Source organism: Nilaparvata lugens, chromosome 13 (genome assembly GCF_014356525.2).
Source record: "Nilaparvata lugens isolate BPH chromosome 13, ASM1435652v1, whole genome shotgun sequence".
In the NCBI taxonomy this organism is placed as follows: domain Eukaryota; kingdom Metazoa; phylum Arthropoda; class Insecta; order Hemiptera; family Delphacidae; genus Nilaparvata; species Nilaparvata lugens.
In genome coordinates, this window is record NC_052516.1 from 5563871 (window position 1) to 5583998 (window position 20128).

The window sequence follows — 20128 nt, forward strand, 5'->3', positions numbered from 1 at the left end:
TCGACTTGATCAAAATAATCTGATTTTTTTGACATGACATGGTATATCATTCTAAATTAGAGTATATATCATAATTTACAAAGTTAATAATTATTTTACAGTTCTAAGTAATTAGTGAGTTTTATTTTGTTATTCAATTTGGTTTATAAACAATCTAAATTATAACTTTTCTGTTTTCAAATGTTTGGACTAAAAATTGGACCTGAATTCAAGTGTATGGAACATACCCTACTTTTTGGACCATTTATAGTGTATAAATCAAAATTCGGGGAAGAAACAGTTTTGGGCTGTGCCTGTTAATCCTTCCCCAATCATTTTAGAGAATTGTGTTCTGTTTATCAATAAATAAATAACGAGCGAAGCTCGTTGCCCCGATATTTAAATTTGGACGTGGACTGCAACTACGCCCCGTTTCGGAAAGCCAATTTTCTGACTCCAGCTGTTTGAAATCTAGAACTTAGCTAAATCCCGAGCTCGGAAACCGGCCCCAAAAGTTATTGAATATTCTTTTTCGCCACACTGCACAGAAAGCAGATGTTTTCCAGTCCCTACGTAGATCTGAAATACCTTGTTTGCAGACGACTGTTGTCTGACGTAAGAAACAGGTTTTTTTTCCGGTCTAGGCCAGAAAGTGTTCTCTTTCCAGCCGCTTGGCCGTAGTTGATAAGTTATCTGCTAGATCGGGCGAGTGTCGACTTTCTTCATCAAAGTCGCCATGATTTCAGTTCGAGTTTCGAATCAAATTATTTCAGCATTCACTTTGCAACCATTTTTATTTATTTATTGTTGATTAGCGCATTCCAAATTTTCAAAATTGCTTGAAGATGACGACGCCCGTGATATCCCAAGTGAAATTTTAAAAGAATCTGAAATCCTGACTGCAAATCTTCCACCACTAAAATCAAGAGATAGGTACGATAACAAGTATTCTTTTTTTTGTATTCTTTATTTATTTTGTCAGCAATACCTGTAGTGTGGCGAAAAATATCGTTCGTACCATGGGCAAAAATGTTTTTCCGGCTATCATTCTTTTCTAGTCCTCGGCCTACAGCCTCGGACTTGAAAACCGATTTCGAGCCGGAAAAATCTAATTTTCTGCTCTAGGTGCGAAATATACTATGAGCTTCATACTATTAGGTCCATACTTGATAACATTTATTGTGCTCCAATCTTTCAATAATTTCTGTAGCCCTAGTGACTGGGCTACTCTCTTATAGTAATCAATGGTATTCATTGGGTAGCTGGATTTCAAATTTCCTTTGAAAATTCAAACTGAAACACTTTGGATTCGTAATCCACGTTGAACCCTCATATCTCATATATCTGACCTTTCCAATTTCAAATTATGTTTCAGCTCTGCAATAATACCAATTAATAACACCTCAGCAAACAACAAAGTCAGATAGCGCAGGATAAACGCTTCAATTCAAATCTATCTCACACACACACACACACACACACACAGACTCTCACTCACTCTCTTCCACTTATCCTATCACAAACTCAATCTCCAAGTAGTATCAAGCACTCTCTCACTCTTTCTCCTTCTTTCTCGCTCACACTCTCTCTTCCTCTCAATGCCTACACACTCTTGCTCTATCGGTCTCTTGAACTCTTTCTCTCTCTACCGTTCACACTCTTCCTCTATTTCTCTCTTAAATTCTCTCTCTCACACTAACTGTCAATCTCAATCCCTTCCAAGCACTATCTATATTCTTCTCCTCTTTATCTATCTTATTCTATCTCTTTCTGACTCTCTCATTGTCTCTTTCTCTCTCTTATTCCATCTACTTCTATCACTTTCAATAACAGTACCTTCCACGCACTATCTATATTCCACATTCTCTCTCTCTCTCTTTTTATGTCTCTTTCTGACTCTCACTCTTTCTCCTTCTTTCTCGCTCACACTCTCTCTTCCTCTCAATGCCTGCACACTCTTGCTCTATCGGTCTCTTGAACTCTTTCTCTCTCTACCTATCACACTAACACTAAAGCTATTTTTCTCTCTTGAACTCTCTCTCTCACTCATTCTTTCTCTCTCCACCTTTCACACTCTTCCTCTATTTAAATCTTAAATTCTCTCTCTCTCTCTCTGCTTTTTTGGTAGAGAGTTAGTGGGAAGAATACTTCGAATATTCTTTCCGAAGAATGGACATTGATATGTCCAAAGCTCCGCCAATTTATGTAGATGCATAACAATATTATCTATTTTATCTATAGTTATTACAAATTGTTTTTTTTCCATATTATATACAGCTCAGTAATTATTTCTTAATTTATTTTTTGTAAATTCATCAATAATTTTGCTGTATTGTAAGCTATTGTATATAAGTGTATAAGCCAGTATATATTGTAATCTACATAAATAAAGTACTCAATCAATCAATCAATTAATCTCTAACTGTCAATCTCAATCCCTTCCAAGCACTATCTATATTCTTCTTCCTCTTTATCTATCTTATTCTATCTCTTTCTGACTCTCTCATTGTCACTCTCTCTCTCTCTTATTCCATCTACTTCTATCACTTTCAATAACAGTACCTTCCACGCACTATCTATATTCCACATTCTCTCTCTCTCTCTTTTTATGTCTCTTTCTGACTCTCACTCTTTCTCCTTCTTTCTCGCTCACACTCTCTCTTCCTCTCAATGCCTGCACACTCTTGCTCTATCGGTCTCTTGAACTCTTTCTCTCTCTACCTATCACACTAACACTAAAGCTATTTTTCTCTCTTGAACTCTCTCTCTCACTCATTCTTTCTCTCTCCACCTTTCACACTCTTCCTCTATTTAAATCTTAAATTCTCTCTCTCTCTCTCTGCTTTTTTGGTAGAGAGTTAGTGGGAAGAATACTTCGAATATTCTTTCCGAAGAATGGACATTGATATGTCCAAAGCTCCGCCAATTTATGTAGATGCATAACAATATTATCTATTTTATCTATAGTTATTACAAATTGTTTTTTTTCCATATTATATACAGCTCAGTAATTATTTCTTAATTTATTTTTTGTAAATTCATCAATAATTTTGCTGTATTGTAAGCTATTGTATATAAGTGTATAAGCCAGTATATATTGTAATCTACATAAATAAAGTACTCAATCAATCAATCAATTAATCTCTAACTGTCAATCTCAATCCCTTCCAAGCACTATCTATATTCTTCTCCTCTCTACCGATATTATTCGATCTCTTTCTGACGCTCTCATTGTCTCTTTCTCTCTCTTATTCCATTCACCTCCCTCTCTCTCCTCCATAATTCTCTCTCTTCCTTTCTTTACCATCTACTCTTGCTTGATTTCTACCTGAAATTCTCTCTCAAACTCTCAATCTCAGTAGAGATTACGCGCTATATATTATTCCACATTCTCTTTCTTTCTAATATTCTATCTCTTCCTCACTCACTCTTACTCTCTCTCCAACCCTCTCTCTCTTGTCCAGCAATCGCCTGTGTTATCCCCTATGTTGACAGGTTAGAAATTCAGTACAGTACATTATCTTTGTGCCAGAGTCTAATATTGCTTTGATGTCGCCGGGGCTTTCAACACTGGCTTTAGTTTGATAAGCGATTTGTTCTCTTCTACCTACCCACTTCTTCTTCTTCTTCTTCTTCTTCTTCTTCTTCTTCTTCTTCTTCTTCTCTTCTTCTTCTTCTCTTCTTCTTCTTCTTCTTCTTCTTCTTCTTCTTCTCTTCTTCTTCTTCTTCTTCTTCTCCTTCTTCTTCTTCTTCTTCTTCTTCTTCTTCTTCTTCTTCTTCTCTTCTTCTTCTTCCTTCTTCTTCTTCTTCTTCTTCTTCTCTTCTTCTTCTTCTTCTCTCTTCTTCTTCTTCTTCTTCTTTCTTCTTCTTCTTCTTCTTCTTCTTCTTCTTCTTCTTCTTCTTCTTCTTCTCTTCTTCTTCTTCTTCTTCTTCTCTTCTTCTTCTTCTTCTTCTTCTTCTTCTTCTTCTTCTTCTTCTTCTTCTTCTTCTTCTTCTTCTTCTTCTTCTTCTTCTTCTTCTTCTTCTTCTTCTTCTTCTTCTTCTTCCTCCTCATTTCGATAAGGGTGATTTGCTTCTCCTACTTCTCCACTGCTTCTTCATCACTTCTCTTTATCCCTTTTAATCTTCATTCATCACACGATTCATATCGTTCCTCTCAGTCCACCATCTTTCTTGCACCGTTTAGTGCTTCCCTTCCTCTCACCTAATCAATTATTATCCTCTGCTTATTTCATTTGTCAGTTTCTGTCATACACAACTCTCTAATGCTCCTTCTTCCCTCTCATTTTCCTTTTCCTCTCCTCCTCTTCCTCCTTCTTCTTCTTCCTCTTCTTCTTCACTTTCTCCTTCTCCTCTTTCTTCTTCTCTTCGTTCTTCTTCTTCGTCTTCTTCTTCTTCTCTTCGTTCTTCTCTTCCTTCTCCTCCTTCTTCTTCCCCTCTTCGCTCTCCTTTCCTCCCAATACTATCATCAATATTATGAATTAGTGTATAAGCCGCATTATATTTTTCCTACAGTTACGTTGAAAAGTGGCCATTGCTGCACTGATTACAGAACGCAAAGAATCACTTTTCCGCTCTAGTGCGGCACAAATTTTTCTGCACTCCAGATTTGCAACATGGCAACGCAAAATAGTTAGTAGGTTATATGGAGCACCAGTGCAGCAAAATCAAAATGAAGTTGGTAACTGTGGTATAGTGTGGTGGTGCACGTTATAAGAGTCTTGAGGGTGGTGGAGTGTGGTGGATGACAGCCACATTACACACCACACAGCCGCCATTCAAGCACACATACTACATTCTATTTTATTTATTAATAAAATTAATAAATAAAATTACACAGACATACATTTGATGGATTTCAGGCAATTTTACCCATAATTACCCACTTTTCATATTCAATGGTAACTGTAGGAAAAACTGTATGAAATACGTGCGCAAAGTTCCTCTGCTGCACTCAAGAAACCATTCCGCCCTCGCCTACAGCTCGGGCGTAAACGTTTCTTCCGGTGCAGCAAACTGTCACTTTGCGCACTAGTTGCACAAATAACTATTAACTTACATGAATACAGATCACCAATGTAATTTTCCCTTCTTGCTCTCCTTCTGCCTCTTTTTTCCCTCTCCTCTCTACCTATTCTCCTCTTGCTTCCTCCCTATCCAAGAATTGACAATTCTCTGTTGACACACCGCTGATCTATTTCGACACAATACTCGTTCTATCGTAATTCTAAATGTGCGTACAGATTCACGCGCCGCGAACACGCGAATTTCCCTTTCATCAGCTGATTATATCTGTATTTGTACAGAAACGGTAAGATACAGATATAAAAAAGCTTGGCATCAGCTGATTAGAAGTGAATTGCTTGTGTTCGCGGCGCGTAAATCTGTACGCACCTTAATAGCATTTGATACATCTTTAGATCGTTCAATACTCCTTCAATTAATACCTTGTACACTATGAGATAGTTGTTTCAACATACGTCAATGATGAAACCATAATTATTCTAATTTCCCACTCTGAATTTTCTATTCTAATTCCTCTCTCTCTCTCCCTTTGGTAGAGAGTTAGTGGGGAGGATATTTTTAATATTCCTTCCGAAGAATGGACATTGATATGTCCAAAGCTCCGCCAATTTATGTAGATGCATGACAATATAATTATCTATAGTTATTATACAAATTGCTTTTTCATATCATATACAGTTCAATAATTATTTTCTTAGTCTATATTATGTAAATTCATCTATAATTTTGCTGTATTGTAAGCTATTGTATATAAGTGTATAAGCCGGTATATATTGTAATCTACATAAAGTACTCAATCAATCAATCAATCAATCCCTCCATCTCGTTCTCTGCTTCATCCTCTTCTCTTCTTCGTCTTTCTTCTCTTCTTTGTCTTTTATCTCCTTATCTTTCTATTCTCCTCTCTTCTCCTCTTTTATAGTCTCTCTCTAATTTAATACCACCTGTGAACCAGTATGCTCTAATCTCAACTTCAAAGCCATTCCAGATCCACCTTTGATAAACAAACTGCTCGTAATCTCAAACAATATCATAATGCTGCAGTTGAATACACTGAAAACTATCAGCAATTACTCACAAATATAATCGTAGTTCCCCATTCAATGTAATACCTGTGAGCCCGCATGCTTTGATCTCAAACTTGAAGCCATTTCAGATCCACCTTTGATACACAAACTACTCGTAATCTCAAACAATATCATAATACTACAGTTGGATTCACTGTAAACTATCATCATCAATTCATGAATTTTATCAATGCCCCTCATTCAACCAATCCTAACCCGGTCAATGTAAATTTTACTATAGAGAGGATTTGCATCCAACACTGATAAATCGGCAAATGCGTGGGGATATAGTTGAATGATAGTTGTTATCAATGAAGGTGCTTACAATGAAGAGATCATGTGGATTTGAATGGTTTCATGGATGAATAGCTAGATAGGAAGCTTATATGTTGCAGCATGAATAAAATTGTATGCCACATTCATTCATACTCCATTGAATAGTATAGATTACTCAGTTCGATCTGAGTCAAGACTAGAATTTTTCAATCATGTACATTACAATATTTCAATTTCAATTTTTTCACAACACACAAAAATACAATGAGTAAAGGCCATATACAAATAACATTAACAGTAACAATGATATTTTAACACATTAAAATACAATATTGCTAAAATGATGTGTGCTGCAAGAAAGAGGGGGGGGGATACCTGGCCAACTATGGTATCCCATGTAATAACTGGTAAGGTAAGGTATAACCATAGAGAACGATAGCATAAGTAGATATCCCATGGTATAGGGCGTTTATGTCGCAGCTTTTACTGTTATCTCAAGACAATAGTTCACGTAGTTCTTTCCCGTGAAGCTGTGTGACGCTGGTAGTCTCTCAAATTGTGCCGTTCATACACTCTCATCCCAAAAAAAAACAGTAAAAATTGACAATAATCGACAGTAATTGGCTTGAGATAACAGTAAAAGTTGCGACATAAACTCCCTATACCATGGGATATCTACTCACGCTATTGTTTCTCTATGTTATAACTGAGAGGGAAGGGTGTGTGATAGTGAAAGAAGGTAGGAAGATAGGCACAGCTGAGGAAGGGAAGATAGGATATGAATTAACGATCCAGGAAACGGTTACAATAATTTGAAGATTGAAAAAATAATTTGAACACTAATTCTTAAGACCGGTTGCACAACAGCCGGTTAAATTTTAACCGTGATTAATTCCATGAAAACTAATCAGAGAAGGCGCTTTTGAAAAGAAGGCTTTTCTGGTTGGTTCTCGTGGAATTAATCACGGTTAAAATTTAACCGGCTGCTGTGCAACCGGCAATGAGTGTCTAGTATTGCATGAAGCTATAATATCCATGAATTTTGCTTAGTATCAACTGAGGATTCATGAATTGATATGAAGATGAATTAATGTGAATTGAATATCTGAACAATAAATTGATATGATATATTCAGTTCATTTATGAATCAAACCAATTGGTGTAGTATGACCTGATAATCTTTCATTCCTGTAAAATTGTTCTCATTTTCAGTGTTGCTGTGGAAATGATATAGATACAGGTTTTTACATTGTAGATGAAATAGATGCAAGACTCTTGTCTTATCGTAATTTGAATAGCATTAAATTTGACACTATTCATATCGTTCATTTTCTTGGGTGTTACGTTATTATCAACGAATCTCTATTGCAAACTGGAAGCTGAAAAATATAGAGCAGCAGAATATATTTCATGAATGGAGCTACAAATATATAGAGCAGTATAATATTTAGTGTGAATGAAGCTATATGATTGGTAGTTGGTTGACCTACCAAGGTCAGACTCTGTCATTGACCGAGGTAACGGAGTTTGCCTCGGTCAAAGGCAGAGCTGTAAACAGCTTGGCAGGGCTGCTCTGCTATTGGCTAATCCAAGACACGCCCACAGCTGGCGGAATATTCAAAATACAGAATTGCTGTGTTGAACAACAAAGAAGACATAATAATATCATGTTGATGTCAATTTTGAAAGGATGAATATTTGATTGATGATTTCTGTGACACAATAAATATAGTGAGGTCCCTATTATAATGATAGTATTTGATTAACATTGATGTTGTTATCCTTGTCTATCATTCGATAAAGCAGATAGCGCTATCCTTCTCAAGCTCCACAAAGTTCCCAGATCGTTTTAAACAATGTAGAAATATATTTATCAAAATGATTAATCACAATCATGGGAATACATTATTCAATCATTGAAAAATAAATATCCTTGACGAATAAGATACAATTGATTAATTCAGAGATGAATGAACAGTTACTAATTTATCAGATACACTGATGTCATTCTATCCTCTATAGAGGGTAGTGGCAAGGCAGAGAATCGGTAACGCTTTCCTCCCATCTTTCTCCACTTCCATTACAACGTGGACCTCACGATAGAGTGTTATTTACATTTTTCCATAAGCATTCCTTATCAGAAACATAAATTATTTTACAAATTTAACTTATTCTGACAGTTCACCTCATGGATAACATCAATACACCTTCTCATGGTGAGGTCCACGTTATAATGGCAGAGGAGAAAGATAGGAGAACAACGTAGCTGATCCTCTGTCTTGTCAATGCCTTCTATAGACGGTAGCTGATACAGGTTTATTGATAAAATATTAACTGTTCATTCTCATATAAAATAATCAATAAAGCAAGAAATTATATTTTTCTAAAATTTCATAATGAATTTTCATAATTAAGATAAAATATTTTGTTAATTGATTATTAATTCTACACTGTTTAAAAGATGATCTGGCAACAGAACAAAGCGAGAAAGAGATAGCGCTATCCACTTTGTTGAATGATAGGCAAGGATAGCAATACCATTGCTAATCAAACACTGCCATTATAACGTGGACCTCACTATATTCATTCAATTCAGACAGTTTCAATTGAATCTCCCCTTGGGGGAGTTGTGACTACCTGATCTTAACTCATCCCAAACTAAAATCAGGAGCCAAAATATTGTACGTTGATCTAGGACCTAGAATGTATCCATGTTTATAATCTTATTATAATCTCTTATGAGATTAGTATTCCGACGTTGCCACGTTTTGCATTGGTATGGGATCAAGAATGTACCAATGTTTGTATAATCTCTTATGAAATTAGTATTCCGACGTTGCCACGTTGTGCAGTCACGTTTCGCTGACAAATTTGTTGTTGCGCTTTGCTTGAGCAACATTGAGTACGTGACACAAATTCGTGTCTGAGATTCACTTCGATCTGGCAACATTGTTCGAATTGTAAGCATTGATATATATTTGTGTAGAATATTGTCACTTCCAAGCTAGTCTTACCATAGAGGAAAGATAGCATAAGAAGATATCCCATAAATATTGTAGAAATTTTTCAAAGTTTGGAAGTTTTGTATCAAATTATGGTGTTGTGTATCAAGTTGAGATGATAATGTATCATATTGTGTTTATACTGCAGTGATACAGTATCATTTTGTGCTGAAACTTTATAATTTATGGTGATTCCATAGAAAAAAGATAGCATGAGAAGATATCCCAAGGTATAGGGCGTTTATGTTGCAAATTTCAAGCCGATTTTTGTTGTCTCAAGCCGATTACCATTGACCACTGTCTATTATTACTGTTTTGTTGGGAGTGCAAGAGTGTAAGAACGGCTCAGTATTGGAGACTACCTGCGTCACATAGCTTCTCTAAAAACAACTACTAGGAAAATCGGCTTGTGTTAACAGTGAAATTTGAAACATAAACGCCTTATACCATGGGATATATCTTCGCATGCTATTTATTTATGCACATACTCGAAGGAACCTCAAACGAAGTATTTAGATGAGGGGAGATTATAAAAGGAACCTCAAATAAACAATACTCTAACAATCTCTCATACTGTGAGATCAATGGTCTAAGGCCCGGTTGTATAAAAGTCGATCAAATTTTAACCGTGATTAATTTCACGAAAACCAATCAGAAGCAATTTTTTCTCTACGCCCATATGCACTACAGTTACTATAAACTGATTCAGGAATAATCAATTGATTGGTTGAATGAATTCATTTTAGAGATTAAGGAACGAGAAAAGGTGATTTGTGAGAAAAAAATGAGACCACAAAAAGATGACATAGCAGAATACGTTAAATGTTAACAAGAATCTTGGTAGAAGGAGGTGATGATTGAAATATGATAGATGACGATGAAAAGAATGAATAAAGATGACAAAATAGAGGAACCGAGAAAGACACAAGATACTTGAAGAAAGAGAGAAGGAAGAGAAGAGTTGAGGGAAAAGAGGAGAAAGAGATTACAAAGAGAGGTGAGAGAGGAGTAAGTGGGGAGGAAGAAGAGAAAAGAGACTGAGAATGAGAAAATAAAAAAGGATATTTGAAAGAAGAGTGTTGAAGAAAGAGATGAGGAAGAGAGGTGATTGATTGATTGAGTACTTTATTTATGTAGATTACAATATATACTGTCTTATACACTTATATACAATAGCTTACAATACAGCAAAATTATAGATGAATTTACATGATATAGACTAAGAAAATAATTATGAACTGTATATGATATGAAAACGCAATTTGTAATATAATAACTATAGATAATAATTATATTGTTATGCATCTACATAAATTGGCGGAGCTTTGGACATATCAATGTCCATTCTTCGGAAAGAATATTAAAAATATCCTCCCCACTAACTCTCTACCAAAACGTTAATTTCATTATTTAAACTAAATAGGTGCGAGAGAGAGGAACGAGAAATACCTGTTTACTATTGAATTACTGTTGAATACCTATTGTGATGAATTTTTCAAATAGATCTCATGAGAAGAGAGAAAAATTGTGATTACCTTTTAAAATGAAAGAATTTGCTAAATGAATAGTTAGCGACCGAGCGATAAAGCTTACTTATCAATAACTGTATATTAGATAAGAGTACCGTTCTGTACTGAATATTTTCTAGGAAAATTATTCAATAAAATTATAATTATTTTGCGAATAAAGCACAAATTATTTATGAATCGCTCACTGATTTTGAGGTTACACTTGTTTACTATCGATCAGATGTTTTTAAAACAGTTCGAACGCAGCTGACTGATTCAAAGCATTGTCAAATATCATACCGGTTTTCATGCAAGGTAAAATATCATCTCTAAAAATTATAAAACTATCAATAAAGGATCAAGAATTTCAAAATAAAAAATAAAATGTATGTATTATTGTTGAAATTATTTATTATTTAAGAAATTGTATTATGCGTCAGGTCTTATTGTAACTAAATAGGTCATAGCATGAAATTCTATTATTGATAAAATGGCAGAAATTAATTATAATAATCTCAAACCTAATAAAAATTGTACAAGAATATTAATTTATTAATAATTAATTCAACTGAACCACATGGTAATTAAATCTCTTTGGTAGGTCTAACCAATCACAGTGCATAGAAATAGCACCAAGACGGTGATCGTTTGAAAGCAACACATGTTAATCTATTATCAGACACCAACCCTGCCTTATCAGTTACACTAGCACATGTACATTGTATGAGAGGAACTATGTCTATAAGATTAAGCAGTTTTAAGAATTACATAAATTAAATTATTATTGTAATTAAAGGAATTGTATTCTACTACTTGCCACTGACGTCATGTTTACGTCACAAGCGTTCTACCAATGGCAAATTTTTATGCAAATTATTACATTGAGATTCCGAGAAGCAAGGTCTAGCCTAAAAGCTTAGAGAAAAGAGCACTTCCCTTTTGAAATCCTTACCGTGTAGATCTCTTTTTTTATAGTTACCAAAGACCTATTTGTGAAAATTTCTTGTTCGATTTTAAATGTTCTATTTGTGAGCCGATATTTTAGGCCAATCTATTTGTTATTTGTAAATTTCTGTTTTCATCAATCGATAAATTTAAAAGCTTAAAGTAAACTATCCCTTAATTAATTTGGTGAAGGAAATATTAAATTAAAATTCCCCACGTGCTGAAACCGAAGCCTGGATTGCCGCCGATCAAACGATTTTTGATCTAAAGAAGAAAACCACGACCGCCAAGGAAATTCACGTGAGTTATAAGTTTTAAAAAGGGGCCCCAATCTACGCTTCGAAAATATTTCAGTGCAGAAACATAAATTTTTTCTTCGTTAAATTATTGGCCACGCCGACAAGCGCTTTAGCATTTAAGAGCCTAGAATTTATTCATATTTAATTTATAAGAATTTGTAGTTGATTAACTATCCTCCGCTGCCTGAACCACGACCCCGAACATTTTAAAAAATATTTTCTATAATTCATTTTTCACTATTTTTCAAACTGTTAAATTTTATCAATTGTAAAATTCTGTTGAATCACGCATGGTATCATGCAAGCACAAGAAATTTTTAACTATTCTGTTAATGCTAAATTATTATCAACCTGTAAATCAAATTCTGAACCTGCACTGTATGATTACATATTTTATTATAATATATTTCAGTTTTGTTAATTCGCTTTCTGAGTTCGATTATTTCTTAAGCCTGTCAATTATTGTGTCTGATACGTTCTATATCATCAAGAACCGATCGAATACGATCATTGGAATAATTGAATTAAGCTGGATATTGGAACAGGTCTAAGTGGATGTAGCGAGTGGGGTCAGATCGAGATATTTATTCTTTGTCCTTACCTGCTCATATATCAGCTTTTATCTGTTACCTACCTCGACTTTGGAGCGAACACATCAATTGTACAGCAGTGGCAGCCATAGATCATATAATTCCTACAATAGAGCTTAAAACCCGACAAGACTCTGTTCTCGAAATATATTCTGAACGATATTTGGTTCAAATACCGTATTTTAATCCTTCAGAACTTATTAGAGACGCAGTCCCGTAAATTATCTACATCGGGATTTTTGCTCGACCTGTATGATTTTGTATGCTCATTCTTCACAGGTAATAATTTTAAGGTATCCGTATTCAGTGTTTAGCGATCGCTACACTACTTATAAAAATTTCATCACAATACAACTTGTCATTAGAAGAATCAAGGGTGAGCGAGCGTTTAGGCCTCCCGCGATTCCGACAATTGTATTGAATCTTGTAGTGAATCAATCAGTCTGGTGTACACTCAGCGTCCACACACGCAATTACAAAATTTATAGCCGCTACACCATTGACTCAGTACAAGATTCACCCTACATGTGTGAAGCCTTCAAATAGAGCTCCACATGATTTGGCGCCCAACGTGGGGCATTTAAATACAGCATTACATCATCCTACATGTGTTGTCCTATCCTTGGAGGTGAGAGTGACTCCCCCAGGAAGAGCACCACATGATTTGGCGCCCAACAGTGATAGGCATTGAAGAGGTGGATAATCGACTACGAGGATTATTTAGTTGCTCAGTATACTATAGCGCTGACAACGGGAAAATTTTTGAAAAATTCATGGTTGTGAATTTTTTCGAATTTAATATTGACTGTTCACTGTTATATAAAATAACAAGAAGTACCATACCCAATTTTTGAACGGAAAAGAAATTTATCGATTGATGAATTTTTAGAGAAAAAATCGAACTCAGAATTTTATTATCGTGTTATTCGAAAATTGGTCATACTATAAGTCATAGGTATAAGAGATATCATAAGAAAGGTCATATTATTTGAAGAATATTAGGTCTATATTGAAACAATTTATAAAAATTTACAGAAAAGAGGATTGAAGTTATTTACATTTTTTAAATTTTTAAAACATAAAGAGGGAAGTAAAATTAAATCACGGATATATTGCGGAATAATTTAAGCAGAGTATCACTGCTTTTATATAAAATTTTGCGAAGAATACTAGCCCTATATATAATTGCGGCAAGAAATTATAAGAATAAAATATTTATAATAACAGTAATAATAAATTATAAGAGGCGTACCTGTATTACTGCATAAGTGTTCACTGTGTATCCTGTATGTTCGTGTCATTTTTATGTTAACGATATTGCTAACTTGACTCATTTTATCACTGAACACATTGTTAAACCACTTTTTCTGTATTTCACTCACTACTGCGCTATAACAATTTCTATTGGATTCCTTACCAATTATTTTGTATATCACAACACTTTCACGTTTTTTATTCACTGCAAACTTTCGTTGCGCTATTTTTCCGCAAACTATGGCAGGAAACGACCAGGTCAATCCAAGTCTGTCGGATACCGAGGACCTCTCACCCGATTGTTCGCCGCCATCCGCATCCGCCACCGCATCCGCCGATTTCCATCCCAATGTACTGGATGATTTATCTTCGACACAGGTGGAGGAGAGCTGCATCCTAGTGGAAGATCCGTCGGCAGCCCAAGAGCCGGAGGACGAAACATCGGGAGAGCATACGGACGACGACGCCCCAGAAACAGGAACCCCCATCTCTCGTACTGTCGCTCGGATAAAAAACCAGAAGATAACCGTTCGCCATACGCCCACTCCCGCACTGGATATGGACGCCCTCCTGAAAGCAATAGCCAAGATGAATGAACAAACAAAGGAAGAATTAAAAGAAGACAACAAACAAATAAAAGAAGCATCGAAGAAAACAAATGAAGCAATAAACAATCTAAATGAAAAAAGCGAACAAATAAAGGAAGACAACAAACAAACGAAGGAAGCAATAAACAATCTAAATAAGGAAATCCAAGAAGTAAAGAAGGTAAATGAACAGGGTTTGGAGAAATTGAGTCAGCGGATGGATGGAGCATTCCGTGACACAGATAAAACCATCAAAAAATTAGCTGAGTGTCTAGATAAATCAATTTTAGAAACAAATAACCGATTGGATAGGATATCTGAAGATATGCATATGGGAAAAATCAGCGTCGAAGTCAGCATTAAGAAACATATACATGTGGAGAAGGATACAATAAAGGTGGTTAAAGTCAAACGAGCAAGCGAACATAACACATGTATGGAAAACCAACCCACCGAGAATGTCAAGACTGGAGTCGCGCCGCACCCCGCCGAACGCCGAGAGGAACCAGTCGACATCATCCGCCAGGCCGAGGACGACATCCATCAGGTAGAGGGACAGCCCGTACCACCGCGCGCCGGACACCAGGAATCCAAGGACATTGCCCACCAAGTTGAAGAGCAGCCCGGACCGCCGACCGCACATATCTCCCATCCACAGAGGACAGCACCTGCAACACATCAAATCAGTATCCATCAAAAACAATCAGAAAACAACATTAGAACAATTAAAATCCGCATGAAGTCAAGACTACACACAAGCAGAAAAACAATTCAAGAAAGAAGAAGAATATCTAGAAGAACCTACAACCACCGCCCTCATGTAAGACTAAAATTGGATATTAAATTTCTCCCCGCCATGCAAAAAGGAAAAATGGTCTCAAGAAGAATCTATCTACATCGCCGTCATATAAAGCTGAAATCCTACCTCAAATCTTACACCAAAATGCAAGGAAAAAGGAAGACAGTATTAAGAAGGACCTACAATCACCGCAGTCACGTCCGGTTAAAATCCAGTAGACTGTACACCGGCATGCAAAAAAGGAAAATATCATTTGGAAAGACACACAGACACCACCGGCATGTAAGGTTTAAAAAGATTAAACTGCATGTTACCGGCCGACAAAGAGGAAACACGTATGTAAGAAGTGATTTACACCGCCGGCACATTCGTTTTAAGCCAAATTTAATAAAATGGATAGTTGCAAATTGGAATGGGAACTTGAAATAAATCAGGAATCAAATTTAGATGGGGGCTTAAGAAAGAAATAATGTTTTAATCAACTAGAAATTACATTCGTGGAATACATCAACTATCAAACTTCTTCATAGTCACAGCCTACCCATCAAATCATATCTTTGCAGACTAGCCTCTTTCTACTACAGCCTAATAATCAACATAACCTAAGCTTCGCCGCATCTCAGCTAATAATGAAATATTATTAATTCACTTCAAATGAAGAAACCGAAATCAACTTTAATAACAGAAGAAAATAAAACTGAAAACAACTTTAAGAATTTACCAACCTGATCAAGCCATCCACCTCGTGTCAGAGTCTTCACCGAAACAACCGCCTGGTATCATCTGCACAACTGAAAAATAGAAACAAGAATTATAGTATCCACGGAAAATAATTATAAATTAGGAATAACATGAAATTAGTAGTGAATAGGAGGAAAGAAAATAAACAAAGTTTATTTGAAAAAAAAAATGTGTAAATCTAACCTTGAAATACAGAATCAATAGAAAAATCTATTCAGAACCAAAGCCTGTTCGATAATTTTCTTCGTCCCACCAACCAATGTGTACGAAATCCTAGAGTCAATATTAACAGAATCAAAGCAATATCGTTATTCAATTAATGTAACCTATTATTTAATGTGAAATTATAAGAAAAAACGCAAACAAAAATATATATTTATGTTAATTTGCACGAAATGCGCATGTTCTATGTCATATAAATGTATTGCTAAAAAAGCCAAAAAGAAAATGAAATTCTTACCTTTAAATGTGAAATTTATTACTGTTGCATCAAAAGATCATGAATTGAAATTCAAATTGATAAATATAATCTTAAGGACTTAATATTTGTAACCAACATTGATAAAAATCAAGAAAGCCATTTCAAGTGTAACCCTGTTTGTACGCAACGTACTAAGCGCAAATAAGAAATTGCTCGAGTCAAACGGTAGACGATTGTCAAGTCACCGAAGTAAAATCACACTCTCACCCAATTTATGTAAAAGCCAAACCAAAGAGTCGAAACCTGTAATAACTATGAAAAAATGATGAAAGTCTATATTTGTTGCAAATACTGTTCAAATCTTAAGAAGTAATATGTGAAATCTTGTATATTTGTTATAGTTATGGGTCTGCTCATAAGCCACCCGTGAATGGAAGTTGTGGAGTTGTTTTAATGAAGGATCCAAAGAGACCTCATTAATTATTGTATTTCGATTGTATCCAATGAAGGAACAATCAATTATTTATTTTTCGTAGCCAAAAGTGCACGATATATTGTTTTCAGTGTTAAGTGTTGAGTTTTCGTAGAAGTAAGGAGATGAAATAGTGTATTCATCACAATATCGGATTTTTCAAATAGTCATTGTTTCGACTCGTCTCCCAATTACCTATTTAAAATATCCTGGGGGCTTTTGTGTGATGAATTTTTCAAATAGATCTCATGAGAAGAGAGAAAAATTGTGATTACCTTTTAAAATGAAAGAATTTGCTAAAGGAATAGTTAGCGACCGAGCGATAAAGCTTACTTATCAATAACTGTATATTAGATAAGAGTACCGTTCTGTACTGAATATTTTTCTAGGAAAATTATTCAATAAAATTATAATTATTTTGCGAATAAAGCACAAATTATTTATGAATCGCTCACCGATTTTGAGGTTACACTTGTTTACTATCGATCAGATGTTTTTAAAAACAGTTCGAACGCAGCTGACTGATTCAAAGCATTGTCAAATATCATACCGGTTTCATGCAAGGTAAAATATCATCTCTAAAAATTATAAAACTATCCATAAAGGATCAAGAATTTCAAAATAAAAAATAAAATGTATGTATTATTGTTGAAATTATTTATTATTTAAGAAACTGTATTATGCGTCAGGTCTTATTGTAACTAAATAGGTCATAGCATGAAATTCTATTATTGATAAAATGGCAGAAATTAATTATAATAATCTCAAACCTAATAAAAATTGTACAAGAATATTAATTTATTAATAATTTAATTCAACTGAACCACATGGTAATTAAATCTCTTTGGTAGGTCTAAACCAATCACAGTGCATAGAAATAGCACCAAGACGGTGATCGTTTGAAAGCAACACATGTTAATCTATTATCAGACACCAACCCTGCCTTATCAGTTACACTAGCACATGTACATTGTATGAGAGGAACTATGTCTATAAGATTAAGCAGTTTTAAGAATTACATAAATTAAATTATTATTGTAATTAAAGGAATTGTATTCTACTACTTGCCACTGACGTCATGTTTACGTCACAAGCGTTCTACCAATGGCAAATTTTTATGCAAATTATTACATTGAGATTCCGAGAAGCAAGGTCTAGCCTAAAAGCTTAGAGAAAAGAGCACTTCCCTTTTGAAATCCTTACCGTGTAGATCTCTTTTTATAGTTACCAAAGACCTATTTGTGAAAATTTCTTGTTCGATTTTTAAATGTTCTATTTGTGAGCCGATATTTTAGGCCAATCTATTTGTTATTTGTAAATTTCTGTTTTCACCAATCGATAAATTTAAAAGCTTAAAGTAAACTATCCCTTAATTAATTTGGTGAAGGAAATATTAAATTAAAATTCCCCACGTGCTGAAATTGAAGCCTGGATTGCCGCCGATCAAACGATTTTTGATCTAAAGAAGAAAACCACGACCGCCAAGGAAATTCACGTGAGTTATAAGTTTTAAAAGGGGCCCCAATCTACGCTTCGAAAATATTTCAGTGCAGAAACATAAATTTTTTCTTCGTGAAATTATTGGCCACGCCGACAAGCGCTTTAACATTTAAGAGCCTAGAATTTATTCATATTTAATTTCTAAGAATTTGTAGTTGATTAACTATCCTCCGCTGCCTGAACCACGACCCCGAACATTTTAAAAAATATTTTCTATAATTCATTTTTCACTATTTTTCAAACTGTTAAATTTTATCAATTGTAAAACTCTGTTGAATCACGCATGGTATCATGCAAGCACAAGAAATTTTTTAACTATTCTGTTAATGCTAAATTATTATCAACCTGTAAATCAAATTCTGAACCTGCACTGTATGATTACATATTTTATTATAATATATTTCAGTTTTGTTAATTCGCTTTCTGAGTTCGATTATTTCTTAAGCCTGTCAATTATTGTGTCTGATACGTTCTATCATCATCAAGAACCGATCGAATACGATCATTGGAATAATTGAATTAAGCTGGATACTGGAACAGGTCTAAGTGGATGTAGCGAGTGGGGTCAGATCGAGATATTTATTCTTTGTCCTTACCTGCTCATATATCAGCTTTTATCTGTTACCTACCTCGACTTTGGAGCGAACACATCAATTGTACAGCAGATGCAGCCATAGATCATATAAATTCCTACAATAGAGCTTAAAACCCGACAAGACTCTGTTCTCGAAATATATTCTGAACGATATTTGGTCCAAATACCGTATTTTAATCCTTCAGAATTTATTAGAGACGCAGTCCCGTAAATTATCTACATCGGGATTTTTGCTCGACCTGTATGATTTTGTATGCTCATTCTTCACAGGTAATAATTTTAAGGTATCCGTATTCAGTGTTTAGCGATCGCTACACTACTTATAAAAATTTCATCACAATACAACTTGTCATTAGAAGAATCAAGGGTGAGCGAGCGTTTAGGCCTCCCGCGATTCCGACAATTGTATTGAATCTTGTAGTGAATCAATCAGTCTGGTGTACACTCAGCGTCCACACACGCAATTACAAAATTTATAGCCGCTACACCATTGACTCAGTACAAGATTCACCCTACATGTGTGAAGCCTTCAAATAGAGCTCCACACTATTCAAACTAAATAGGTGAGAGAGAGGAAAGAGAGGTGAATGAAGAGGAAAGAGATTCAGATTCAGATTCCTCTATTCATGTGTTTTACAAAACATAATTCAACTTACGTTCTAGCGTTAAAAATAAATACCAGTAGCGGTAAAATGACATGGTGAATCATATTAAACTGATGAGTTCTACAATAATATTGAGTGAGAAAGAGACTGAGAATGTGAGAAGATACTCAAAGAAAGAGAGGAGAAAGAGAAGAGAAAAGAGCTGAAGATCAGACAGAACTTCAAAGGAAAAAAATAAGCCATCTCTCATTTCAACAGCTCCACTCCGTACTACGATTCCCTCCAAATTGTCAGCTCTAGTACAATGTTTAGCTTTAATGCTATCTATCACAAACACTGACTGACAAAAGTGAGAAATTAGTCACATATAGTCTCACTTACACCTGTCAGTATTAATTTAAATGAAAAACATTGATTTAAATCACAGGGAAAGCTGTCAGAGACTCTCACACAATTTTACACT

General features: G+C 34.9%; 2 protein-coding genes across 8 annotated transcripts in view; one reads left to right on the top strand and one right to left on the bottom strand.

Annotated features, from left to right (window-relative positions):
- Positions 1–20128, top strand: part of LOC111044266 (adenylate cyclase type 8) — a 510898-nt gene that overhangs the window by 286156 nt on the left and 204614 nt on the right. The window lies entirely within an intron of this gene.
- Positions 13682–16290, bottom strand: LOC120353990. 2 transcript variants are annotated; one of them, XM_039439670.1, is made up of 3 exons: positions 16057–16290; positions 14986–15200; positions 13682–14515 (listed from the first exon to the last, which is right to left on the bottom strand). In XM_039439670.1, the coding sequence occupies exons 2-3, from the start codon at positions 15182–15184 to the stop codon at positions 14205–14207; spliced, it is 510 nt and encodes a 169-aa protein (XP_039295604.1). In that variant the 5' UTR covers positions 15185–15200; positions 16057–16290; the 3' UTR covers positions 13682–14204. The 2 variants fall into 2 exon arrangements, with proteins under 2 accessions (XP_039295604.1, XP_039295603.1); XM_039439669.1 differs by lacking the exon at positions 16057–16290 and having other exon boundaries at positions 14170–14515; positions 14986–16018.